General features: G+C 32.2%; 1 protein-coding gene across 1 annotated transcript in view; it reads left to right on the top strand.

Moving 5' to 3' along the window:
* The window catches only part of ENTREP2 (endosomal transmembrane epsin interactor 2), a 597828-nt gene that overhangs the window by 555030 nt on the left and 29086 nt on the right, over positions 1-13712 (top strand). The window contains exon 5 of the mRNA XM_051973800.1: positions 9795-9902. Within this exon, the coding sequence (XP_051829760.1) occupies positions 9795-9902 (108 nt within the window). The remainder of the gene's footprint in view (positions 1-9794; positions 9903-13712) is intronic.

Below are 13712 nucleotides of genomic sequence, written 5' to 3'. Positions count from 1 at the left end.
ATCCTAAAATCAAAACACCAAGGAATATAGTGGCCAAATGCCAGAACCCTCAGGTGAAAGAAAAAATATTGCAAGCGGCTAGAAAAACCCAATTCAAGTATCAAGGAGCCACAATAAGGATCACCCAGGATCTGGCAGCATCCACATTAAAAGATCGAAGGGCCTGGAATATGATATTCCGAAAGGCTAAGGAACTTGGTATGCAACCAAAAATAACTTACCCAGCGAGAATGAGCATCTTTTTCCAGGGAAGAAGATGGACATTCAACGAAGTAAGCGAATTTCATCTATTTCTGATGAAAAAACCAGAACTTAACAAAAAGTTTGATCTACAAATATAGAACTCAAGAGAAATCTAAAAAGGTAAAGATTAATCTTGGGAACTATATTTTGACTATATAGATGTATAAAGAATACATGTATACCTTGTTCTAGAAATTGATGTGGAAAGGACATTGTACCAGAAAAAGGGTAAAGTGGGGGTAGTACATCTCATGAAGAGGCATAGGAAACCTATTATATCTGAGAGAAAGAATGGAGGGGGATGAATATAGTGGGTATCTTACTGCCTTCAGAATTGGCTTTAAGTGAAAAATCTTAAGACATATTCAATCTATGGTGAAACTTCTCCCATCTCATTGAAAAGTGAGAAGGGAAAAGTGGAAAGGGAAGGAATAAGCTAAGCGGAAGGGAATACGGGAACTGGGAGGGAAAGGGGTAAGATAGGGGGAGGAACTCTAAGGCGGGGGGAGGGACACTAAAAAGGGAGGGCTGTGAGAAGCAAGGGGTGCTCACAAGCTTAATACTTGGAAGGGGGGGAAAGGGGAAAGAAGGGAGGAAAGCATAAACCGGGTTAACAAGATGGCAAGTAATACAGAATTGGTCATTCTAACCATAAACGTGAACGGGGTAAACTCCCCCATAAAGAGGAAGCGGTTAGCAGAATGGATTAAAAGCCAGAATCCTACAATATGTTGTTTACAGGAAACACACCTGAAGCGGGGAGATACATGCAGGTTAAAGGTAAAAGGTTGGAGCAAAATCTACTATGCTTCAGGTGAAGTCAAAAAAGCAGGGGTAGCCATCCTGATCTCAGATCAAGCTAAAGCAAAAATTGACCTAATTAAAAGAGATAAGGAAGGACACTATATCTTGCTAAAGGGTAGCATGGATAATGAAGCACTATCTATATTAAACATATATGCACCAAGTGGGGTAGCATCTAAATTCTTAAAAGAGAAACTAAGAGAGCTGCAAGAAGAAATAGACAGTAAAACTATAATAGTGGGAGATCTTAACCTTGCACTCTCAGAATTAGATAAATCAAACCAGAAAATAAATAAGAAAGAAGTCAAAGAGGTAAACAGAATACTATAAAAGCTAGATATGATAGATCTCTGGAGAAAATGTAATGGAGACAGAAAGGAATACACTTTCTTTTCAGCAATTCATGGAACCTATACAAAAATTGACCATATATTAGGACATAAAAACCTCAAACTCAAATGTAGTAAGGTAGAAATAGTAAATGCATCCTTTTCAGACCACGATGCAATGAAAATTACATTCAACAAAAAAGCAGGGGGAAGTAGACCAAAAAATAATTGGAAACTAAATAATCTCATACTAAAGAATGATTGGGTAAAACAGCAAATCATAGACATAATTAATAACTTCACCCAAGAAAACGATAATAATGAGACATCATACCAAAATGTATGGGATGCAGCCAAAGCGGTAATAAGGGGAAATTTCATATCTCTAGAGGCCTATTTGTATAAAATAGAGAAAGAGAAGGTCAATGAATTGGGTTTGCAATTAAAAATGCTAGAAAAGGAACAAATTAAAAACCCCCAGTCAAACACTAAACTTGAAATTCTAAAAGTAAAAGGTGAGATCAATAAAATTGAAAGTAAAAAAACTATTGAATTGATTAATAAAACTAAGAGTTGGTTCTATGAAAAAACCAACAAAATAGACAAACCCTTAGTAAATCTGATTAAAAAAAGGAAAGAGGAAAATCAAATTGTTAGTCTTAAAAATGAAAAGGGAGAACTCACCACTAACGAAGAGGAAATTAGAGCAATAATTAGGAGTTACTTTGCCCAACTTTATGCCAATAAATTCGACAACTTAAATGAAATAGAAAAATACCTCCAAAAATACAGCTTGCCCAAACTAACAGAGGAAGAAGTAAATATCCTAAACAGTCCCATCTCAGAAAAAGAAATAGAACAAACTATCAATCAACTCCCTAAGAAAAAATCCCCAGGACCAGATGGATTTACATGTGAATTCTACCAAACATTTAAAGAACAATTAACTCCAATGTTATATAAACTATTTGAAAAAATAGGGATTGAAGGAGTCCTACCAAACTCCTTTTATGACACAGATATGGTACTGATACCTAAACCAGGTAGGCTGAAAACAGAGAAAGAAAATTATAGACCAATCTCCCTAATGAATATTGATGCTAAAATCTTAAATAAAATATTAGCAAAAAGATTACAGAAAATTGTCACCAGGATAATACACTATGACCAAGTAGGATTTATACCAGGAATGCAGGGCTGGTTCAATATTAGGAAAACTATTAACATAATTGACTATATCAATAACCAAACAAACAAAAACCACATGATCATCTCAATAGATGCAGAAAAAGCATTTGATAAAATCCAACATCCATTCCTAATAAAAACACTTGAGAGCATAGGAATAAATGGACTTTTCCTTAAAATAGTCAGGAGCATATATTTAAAACCATCAGTAAGCATCATATGCAATGGGGAAAAACTGGAACCTTTCCCAGTAAGATCTGGAGTGAAGCAAGGTTGCCCACTATCACCATTATTATTTAATATCGTATTAGAAACACTAGCCTCGGCAATAAGAGTCGAGAAAGATATAAAAGGAATTAGAGTAGGCAATGAGGAAACCAAACTATCACTCTTTGCAGATGATATGATGGTATACCTAGAGAACCCCAGAGATTCTACCAAAAAGCTATTGGAAATAATTCATAATTTTAGCAAAGTAGCTGGCTACAAAATAAATCCCCATAAATCCTCAGCATTTTTATACATCACCAACAAAACCCAACAGCAAGAGATACAAAGAGAAATTCCATTCAGAATAACTGTTGATACCATAAAATATTTGGGAATCTATCTACCAAAGGAAAGTCAGGAATTATATGAGCAAAATTATAAAAAAGTCTCCACACAAATAAAGTCAGACTTAAATAATTGGAAAAATATTAAGTGCTCTTGGATCGGCCGAGCGAACATAATAAAGATGACAATACTCCCTAAACTAATCTATTTATTTAGTGCTATACCAATCAGACTTCCAAGAAAATATTTTATTGATCTAGAAAAAATAACAACAAAATTCATATGGAACAATAAAAAGTCGAGAATCTCAAGGGAATTAATGAAAAAAAAATCAAATGAAGGTGGCCTAGCTGTACCTGATCTAAAATTATATTATAAAGCAGCAGTCACCAAAACCATTTGGTATTGGCTAAGAAATAGATTAGTGGATCAGTGGAAAAGGCTAGGCTCACAAGACAGAATAGTCAACTATAGCAATCTAGTGTTTGACAAACCCAAAGCCCCTAACTTCTGGGAAAAGAATTCAATATTTGATAAAAACTGCTGGGATAATTGGAAATTAGTATGGCAGAAATTAGGCATGGACCCACACTTAACACCATATACCAAGATAAGATCAAAATGGGTCTATGACCTAGGCATAAAGAACGAGACTATAAATAAATTAGAGGAACATAGAATAGTTTATCTCTCAGACTTGTGGAGGAGAAAGAAATTTGTGACCAAAGATGAACTAGAGACCATTACTGATCACAGAATAGAAAATTTCGATTACATCAAATTAAAAAGCCTTTGTACAAATAAAACTAATGCAAACAAGATTAGAAGGGAAGCAACAAACTGGGAAAACATTTTCACAGTTAAAGGTTCTGATAAAGGCCTCATTTCCAAAATATATAGAGAACTGACTCAAATTTATAAGAAATCAAGCCATTCTCCAATTGATAAATGGTCAAAGGATATGAACAGACAATTTTCAGAGGATGAGATTGAAACTATTACCACTCATATGAAAGAGTGTTCCAAATCATTATTGATCAGAGAAATGCAAATTAAGACAACTCTGAGATACCACTACACACCTGTCAGATTGGCTAAGATGACAGGAAAAAATAATGATGAATGTTGGAGGGGATGCGGGAAAACTGGGACACTAATGCATTGTTGGTGGAGTTGTGAACGAATCCAACCATTCTGGAGAGCAATCTGGAATTATGCCCAAAAAATTATCAAAATGTGCATATCCTTTGATCCAGCAGTGTTTCTATTGGGCTTATATCCCAAAGAAATACTAAAGAAGGGAAAGGGACCTGTATGTGCCAAAATGTTTGTAGCAGCCCTGTTTGTAGTGGCTAGAAACTGGAAAATGAATGGATGCCCATCAATTGGAGAATGGCTGGGTAAATTGTGGTATATGAATGTTATGGAATATTATTGTTCTGTAAGAAATGACCAGCAGGATGAATACAGAGAGGCTTGGAGAGACCTACATGAACTGATGCTAAGTGAAATGAGCAGAACCAGGAGATCATTATACACTTCGACAACGATATTGTATGAGGACATATTTTGATGGAAGTGGATTTCTTTGACAAAGAGACCTGAGTTTCAATTGATAAATGACGGACAAAAGCAGCTACACCCAAAGAAAGAACACTGGGAAACGAATGTGAACTATCTGCATTTTTGTTTCTCTTCCCGGATTATTTATACCTTCTGAATCCAATTCTCCCTACGCAACAAGAGAACTGTTCGGTTCTGCAAACATATATTGTATCTAGGATATACTGCAACATATCCAACATATAAAGGACTGCTTGCCATCTAGGGGAGGGGTGGAGGGAGGGAGGGGAAAAAAAAATCGGAACAGAAATGAGTGTAAATATAATGTAATTATTAAATAAAAAAATTAAAAAAAAAAAAACAATGCATCATTATATCTAATCTTATTCAATCCCTTCAATATTAGTTATTCTTATCTTTTGTTTGCAAGAGCCAACATAAGGGTTGTTTTGACTTGCCTTTCTTTTATTAGTACTTTGGAATATTCATTCATAGCATTGTTAATAATTTGTAATTCTCCTTTTAAGAACTATTTGTTTATGCTCTTTGGCCATTTGTTGCAGAATGGTTTTTGAATTCAATTATATTTTTAAGTTGGTCATTAAAGTTGTATCTGCACTTTTGTAGACATTGTTCCTATTCCTATACTTTCCTATTCCTATACTTAACTTTTATTCCTACTCTTAGATAGATATCATTTATACAACAATTTCTGTGTGCCAAGTACTGTGCTTAGTGCTTTATAAATGTTTTCTCATTTGAACCCTAAAATGTAGTTGTTATTATTATCTTCATTTTACAGGAGAGGAAACTAAGGGAAATAGAAGTAAAATGACTTGCCCAGAGGTACACAGCTGGAACTGTCTGGGGTTGGATTTGAATTCAGGTCTTGTAGACTTCAGACCTAGAATTGTCTGTGCCACCTAGTTGCCTCTAAATTAGTTTCATATGTATTACATGTAGTATTATATGGTCTTTTCTATGAATTCCTGGTATTTCAATTTCCTATATGTTTGTAATAAGTCTGAAAAAATAAAATAATTACCTTGATTTCCTGTGCTTGTCTTTTAAGAGCATGTCAGTTTAAGTACTGCTGACTTTGAAAATAGATACCTTCATATTTTAAATGATTCCATTTAATTAAATATAATTGCATAAGCCTTTTTTGGCATGGATCTAAGTGTTGTTATATTCTTAAGGCACTAGATCTAGTCTAGAACAACTAGATGGTACAGTAGGTAGAGCATATAATTTAAAATCAAATATGTTCAAATATGGCTTCAGACACTCACTAGCTGTGGGACCTTGGGCAAGTCACTTAATCTTGTTTGCCTGATTTTCCTCCTTTGTAAAATGAGCTTGAAAAGAAATTGGCAACCCACTCCTATATCTTTGTCAAATGGGGTTACTATGATCTGGACATAACCAAAAACCAAAATAGATTAAGATTAGAAAGAATTTTAGTCATCCATTAATCTAATTTCTAATATTACAGTTGGGAAAACTAAAGCCTAAAGAAGGTTACATAGTGTCAGGGAAATTTTAAGGGATTTAAATTATAGCCTTTTGTTCTAACTTTATTAATCTTTGCATTTTAGAGGAAATTTAATTCAAAAATAAAAAAAATTCTGCTTAATTGTAATTTTTCCATATAATTCCTATGAATATTATGATAGGTTCGGAGCTGAAGAGGACCTGAGAGGTCATCTAGTCCAGCTGTTTAATTTGATTGTTTTAGAAAATGAGACACTAAGAGCTGAAGTGATTTGTTAGAAGTCACATAAGTAGCACGTATCTGAGGCAGGACTCAACCCTTGTCTTCATGACTTTATTGCTGACATTCATATGTGTTCCTGAGGAATAACTCCTTGAGAGGGAATAGGAAAAGAAATTCAGGGGGAAATATAAGCAGTTAAAAAACAAAATATAGTATTATTAAGTTAGAGCACTTAGCAAAATGGATTAGAAAATAAAAAATCTAGCATAAGATTCTTAAAATTGAAACATTAAGAAGTTGGAGTAAAATCTATTATGAATTAAGTGAACACACAAAAAGGAGTAGCAGTTATAATTTCAGACAAGAAAACAGAAAATATAGACTTAATTAAAAGAGAAAAAGAAACAGCATTCTATATCATAAATGTAGGGTTGGTTTAGTATTAGGAAAACTATAAACTTAATTAATCACTAAATATCAAATTAAACAAAAATCATCTAATTATAATATTAGATACAGAAAAGATTTTTTACAAGTATTATTTCCATTTAAAAAATAGAAAACACAGGAATAAGTGGACCTTTCCTTAAAATAATAAATGCTCTACACCTAAAACTAAAACTTGCCATTTTTTGTAATAAAGTTGAAGTAAAATCATTTCAAATAAATTGTAGTTTGAAACAAGAACATATATTGTGAAAGTAGTCTTTGATATAGTACTGGAATTCTAGTTAGCAATAAGACAAAAAAAAAAAAAAGAAATTAAGAGAATAAGCGTAGATTTTAAAATCATTTGAATCCTAATGAGCCCACTAAAATTAATTGAAATAGTTAATAGTTTCCCCAAATGTGCAAGATACAAATTAAACATAAATTGTCATTTTTATAAAATATGTATCCACTCCAGTAGAAAGTGTATATAAAATACTTGCAATTGTATCTCCCAAGATACACATAGGAACTATATCTATATGCAACTACAAACATATGTTAATAAAAATAAATACAAATCTAAACAATTGGAAAATAATTGCTTATGGATACAATGAGCCATAAAATACTACACAAATTAATTTACTTATTCACTACGATACCAAACTATCATTAAGTTTCTTTATTGAATTGGAAAGAACAAGTAAAATGCATCTGGAGAAAAAAACAGTGAAAAATCTCAAGAGAAATAATGAAAAATAATAATGATGATGATTTAGTTGTGCCAGATCTGAAAGGATATTTCAGAGCAGTAATAATTAAATATCGATTTTAAAATGGGGAGAATGATCAATGAAACAGATATATGAAATACACTCAAAAGCAAATGTATGTAATGCCTTGGTGTTTGATATATAGAAAAATGCAACTATAGGAATAAGCATTATTTGACAAAAATTGGTATAAAAAGTGATAATAGTAGAAAATAAATTAGCTTTAAACCAAAACCTCACAACTTTTACTAAGATAAACTCCAAATGGATACATGACTTAGATATCAAAGGTCATATCATAAACAAATAAGGAAAAACCAGAAAAGATTACTTTTTTTAAATCTGTGGAAAATAGAAAAATTCATGGTTAAACAAGGATTAGAGTGGACTACAGAAGATAAAATGAATAATTTTGATTAAATAAAATTGGGATATTTTTGTACAGATAAATATAGTAAGCTTAAAAGAAAGGCAACTGTGATAAATATTTTATACATTTTTCTGCTTATGATCTCCATTGCCAAGATATATAAAGAACTGATTCAAACTTACAAGAAAAAAAAGCTATTCCCCAGTTGATAAATGATCTGAGATTTTAAAGGGTAGTTTTTAAGGGAAGAAACCTTGGCTATTTATAACCATAAGGAAAAATTATCTAAATCATCGTGAATTAAAGGAATACAAATTAATGCAATTCTGAGATTCCACCTCCTACCATAAGAATGGCAAAGATGATAAAAAATTTTTTTTTAAATTATTAATGTTGGAGGGGCTGTGGTAAAACAGGCAGAGGGATGCACTCTTGGCAGGACTGTGAACAATCACAGCCATTCTGGAAAATAATTTGGAATTATACATTAAAAAGTTGTTAAACAGTATGTGTCCTCTGACTCTAGCTATTGCTAAGCCCGTTCCTGAAAGAGTTCACAGAAAGAAGGAAAGTTCCTTTAAGCATGAAATTTTTATAGTGACAGTTTGTAGGGACAAAAAAAGGGAAAGTTCATCAGGTGAAGAATGACTGAAAAAGTTGTAGTATATGAATGTGACAGAGTACTATTATGCCATAAGAAATGAGGAAATAAAAGATTTTAAGATTAAACATGGAAAGACATTTGAAAAGATGTTGAGTGAAGTTAAGTAGAATGTGAAGAAGAATTATGTTGGAATATCAATATAAAATGAACAATTCTGAAAATCTTTATAAACTGAAGAATAGGGATCAGAATCTGGAAAACAATTTATTCAATAATAGTAATGCTATAAGTATATACATATATATATATACATGTTTGCATATAGATATAAATATCCATATAGGTATATATATAGATATACAATTTTGAAAGCTGTAAGAACTATGATTATAGAGAATTAAATTTACAGTGCAGAATAAGACATATTTTTGTATGTCAATAACTGAGCAAATTTGTTTTGTTTGGCTATGAGTATTTTTAATAATGTGTGTTTTCCTTTTTTTCCTAATGCAATGGAAGTTGGAAAGGAGAGAAAGTATATTTCTGTTATTTGTAAAAAAAAAAAAAATAGAGAGAGGGGAATATAGTTTTTGAAAATAAATATTTCATATAATAGAAAGCATGATTAGTGGAAATATAGACAAAGAAATATTTTAAAACAAACATGAAATTATTATTAGAAATACTTAAAGAAATAGAATGTATGGTTCAAGACCCTAACCATTCCCGTCAACCTGGATTTGCAAATAGAAGTTCCAACATGCATGCCTTTTTTCTATTATAGTGCTTAGACCCATTTGACCAATAAAATGCAAAAGAAATGCTTGCCTTCTTGCTATTGGTTTTTTCCATATCATAGATGACCAAATTTATCATTATCCTTATCTTTAAGATTACATTATTTCTGAGAAATCATTAATCATATCCTTGTTTTTTTCCAAAAAGCAAAATTCTTGATGATAATTATAAACACATGAAAAGGAATTGAAATAGTTGTCAGTAGTCTAAGTTTAGGGGTTTATTTTGAATCATGAATTAATTTCTGTCATAGATATGTATTCTCACAAGAATAAATTGCAGTCAACAATTAAAGCCATATAAAATTGATAAATGTAGTCAATTATCATTGTCAGAGCTGTCACAAATATTTGGGTTTCTGTCATCTGTATTACTAAGATAAGAACTGACATTCTATTGTGTATCTTTTTTTCCACAGGACCTCTTATTCAGTGTGTGTGCTCTCAACATAATTTCTACCATTGTTTGTGCGTTAGCTACAGCTATGTGCTGTATGCAGATGGTTTCTTCTGATGTGTTACAAATGGTGAGTGTATTTTAATAATATACACCTATATCTAGATACACATATAGCTGCTATCTAACTGAATTCAATTTTGAAGAAATGTTTTTCTTCATAAAAAGTATTAACAGTAATAATAAAATTTTCTTTCTCTGTTTCCAATCAGCTTAAAGTTAATCTAGGGTTGAGAATTTTTGTCTTCTACCAAATGAAAAAGAATAGGATATAGGTTTTAGAAATGTTGACAGCTTTGTAATAATAATTGTGTAATGCTTTCAATATTGAGAATTGCTAAATATGGAATTATATTTACTTGTTAGATGCTAATTAATGGGAATTTTCATCTCATTTATTTTGTGGATCATTAAAATTCCATCTAATTACAGACACCTAAAAGTGTTATTTATTTCAGTTATGCTGCCACATTAGATAGACCATAAATGATTAATTAACCAATTTTCAATGGCTCTACTATTATGTAGTCAAGGTATAGTGTCTTGTGGGGCATTCATGCTCCCCTACTTTCTCTAGTATGGCTCAGTTGCCCCAACCAATCCTGATAATGTCAAGTCTGGGGACAGAGGGCTGGCTCCCCGAGGTCTGGATGTGGTTAAGACTATGTTGCTCCTTCTCAACTCTCAGGGTTCTTGAAGTAAGCATATTGGGGATGGGAAGAGGGTTGAAGTCAATTATATTACTTATAACTCTAGCTTCTGAAACCCCACTGGTGTGCTTCTTATTTACCTAAAATTAGTCAAAATGAAATCATTAACTCTTGGGCATGAAAAATTTAATTGCCAAGAATACAAAACAAAAAATAATAACCTTATGCTTATCCAAAATAGGACAAAACAGGAATAATAAAAATACTGTCTTTTCCTAAACTAGGGTCATTTTCTTCTACCCATGCACATAGAGTCCATGAGGAAGAAATTGGGATCCATAGAAAAACCTAGCAGTAAAACAAGTGAGAAGGAAAAGTCATTGCTGGGAAAACTCATGATAACTGTCTGCAGACTTTCATATCCTTAGATTCTGTATGGAACAGATTATCATATATACCTGCTGGTCAAAGATGCTTCTCTGCTACTTCTGGCCTCTGAGGCATTGTCAAGCTCTTTTAGCATAGAGCCACACTTGGCAGGGTGCTGAGAAAATGTTAAATATTTTTTTAAGCCATGTAATATTAGCATAGCATACAGGAAGATAACCACAAAGTTTATCTTTTCCCTTTGCCTTCTGCTCTCTGAATATGTGAAAATAGTAAAGAACAATACACATTCCTGTGAGGCTTTTCCTTCTTTCAGGTTGTACATGGTGTTAGATGGCAACACTAAGAAACCCAGCTAGATCTTCAACAGGAAGATTCTCCCTCCCTAAGCAACTTTCAGGTGTTATACAACTCTGCTCCAATGAGGACAGTAGTTGCAGTCTGCCTGGCTTCTTATTTATCTTAGTTTACTCAGTCTGAAGCAGCTCCTCTTATCTTCTGATTCTGCATTTTGTTCGGATGATGTATCAAAGCAAGTCTCCATCATCAGATTTTCTCTTGGAGTTGCTGTCTTCTCACTCTTTTGCTTATCTCTCATCTTTTGTTTTCCTTTGGTCCTTTCTAACTTTTAGTGCCAGAGATCAGTACCTCTTCAGGAGTCAGTGACCTGTATCTTTAAATGCATTTGAAAAACCCAAAGTCTACAGTTCGGTCAGGTATGACTTAAACAGAAAATATATCAATTTTTACTCAGTCCACAAAAAGCTATATCCTTCAGAACCTGACAACAGTCATATGTAAATGAACTAGTGGACAACAAAGCCTTGCATCCTTACCACAATTCATCAGGGACTTTTTTTTTCTGAGACTGATTGTTCTCTCCTTTGTCCTTTCAGAACAGTCGCTGTCTCTCCTCAAGCATTTTTATCTGATAGGCTATATTTCTTCTCCAGTTGTTTTTATCAGTGCTTCACAAACATTTTTAATGCCTTTTTCAGCAATCAAATTAACATAACAAAGAGGCAAGTACTTTAAATAAGCATGTAGCTATAACCTCACTGTCATAGACTGGAACCCTAGAAAAGCTCATTCTTTGGCTTACTGAATACTCTCTGAAAGAAAGAAAGAAAGAAAGAAAGAAAGAAAGAAAGAAAGAAAGAAAGAAAGAAAGAAAGAAAGAAAGAAAGAAAGAAAGAAAAAAAGAAAAAATATCGAATACATTTTTGAAGATTAAGAATTTTATGTTATCTGTAGATATTGGACTCTGTTAACCAAATTCTTTAGATTCATTATTATTTTGTTTGCATGTTTTTATCCAGCTACTTGATTTTCCTGCATTTTCCTGTTATAAACACCATGTAACTAGTGTTTTCTTAGGAAAAATTTACTCCTCAAGGAAGTCAGGAGGCCAAGCAATTGAAGTTATATCTCTTAATATAGAAGACTTTTTATTATCTTAACTCAGAATAAATCTGTATTTTATCCTCAAATTCAAGATACTTTGTGTGTAAATGTTTCTTTATTAGGGGGAAGCAAAAATCGAACCTTTGTCTATTCTTTTTTTAGATACCTAGGATTTAAAAAAAACCAAAAAAACAAAAAAGCCCCCCAAAAGCAAAAACCACTAATCCCTATCTTTAAAAATACTCACTTCATTTGAAAGTGAAAAAGAAAAGGAAAAAAAAAAACATGTTTGTGTTTTGGTAGGAGAGTGTTTTCTCCTCCCTCCTCCTTGCCCCATTTCCACCATCATAATATGTCATTTAAGCAAGCTTGGAAGCCAGAACAGTTTTAGTGTGTCATTAGTAAGATTAAAAAAATACTGTTCTAATTGTACACTCCGCTCAAACACTTATAGCCAGTATAAATCCACTAAGATTGTCACAAACAGTTACTAACCTTTTAAGGGGGTTACAGTTTTCAGAAACATTTATGCAGTAGAAATGAACTTTTGACCCTATTCATTGAGGCTTTATACTGGTTATTTTCTTTGGCATGTATTATGAAAAAAAAGGTTAAGTACTATGTGAGTAGTACTTACCACATCAGATTTCATTGTGAAACAATAAATTGAGGGGTGCTTCCATAAGCAAATATAATATTATAGGAGCTGTAAAATCCAACATTGTACATTGTGTAATTGCATACAGGTATTAAGAACAAAAATACTGGATAAAAAGGTAATATATTTTAGCATGAATTTAATGCTTACAATAATCTTAAGTTATATGTAAATTGATAGTTCTTTTAAGTATGGAATAATCATGACTGTGAGATAAGGTATTGAATTATTACTAATATGTGATATATGATCACATATTACTCTTATGTGATGAGAATTTTGTCTTATTCTAAGGAAATCTCAACTTCATTGCTGCTAAATAGTTTGTATAATATTGTGATTTGAATTTTGGAGGAAACTAAGAACTTCTTAAACTTATTTGGTATAAATTTCCTGTACTTTCTTCATCTCATCTTCTCATTTCCCTCCATTTCCCAATATCAATTTCTCCCATTCTGTTTGTGTCAAAATAGCCTGCTGACATATTATTTAATTGACTTATCCTCTATGTGTGTAAGTTTCAGTATCTGGGAACATTAATACTTTTCCTCCAAGACTCTTAGGATTTATGAGAACTATTGCATAACTATATGTGACAGCTCTTTGAAAATGTGTAGAGTTCATATTGAGCCTAGTTTTTCAGTGTCTGACATAATAGGAAATCTCCTAGATAAACATTTTTTAGTTTCTGGTCTCTCTCTCTCTTTCTTTTTTTTCTTTTTCTTTTTTTTTTTTTTTTTTTTGCAATCGTATTTTATTTTTTCAAATACATGCAAAGATA

The sequence above is a fragment of the Antechinus flavipes genome, chromosome 2, assembly GCF_016432865.1.
Source record: "Antechinus flavipes isolate AdamAnt ecotype Samford, QLD, Australia chromosome 2, AdamAnt_v2, whole genome shotgun sequence".
In the NCBI taxonomy this organism is placed as follows: domain Eukaryota; kingdom Metazoa; phylum Chordata; class Mammalia; order Dasyuromorphia; family Dasyuridae; genus Antechinus; species Antechinus flavipes.
The sequence above is the reverse complement of the archived record's forward strand: the minus strand, read 5'-3'. Positions and strand labels throughout refer to the sequence as shown.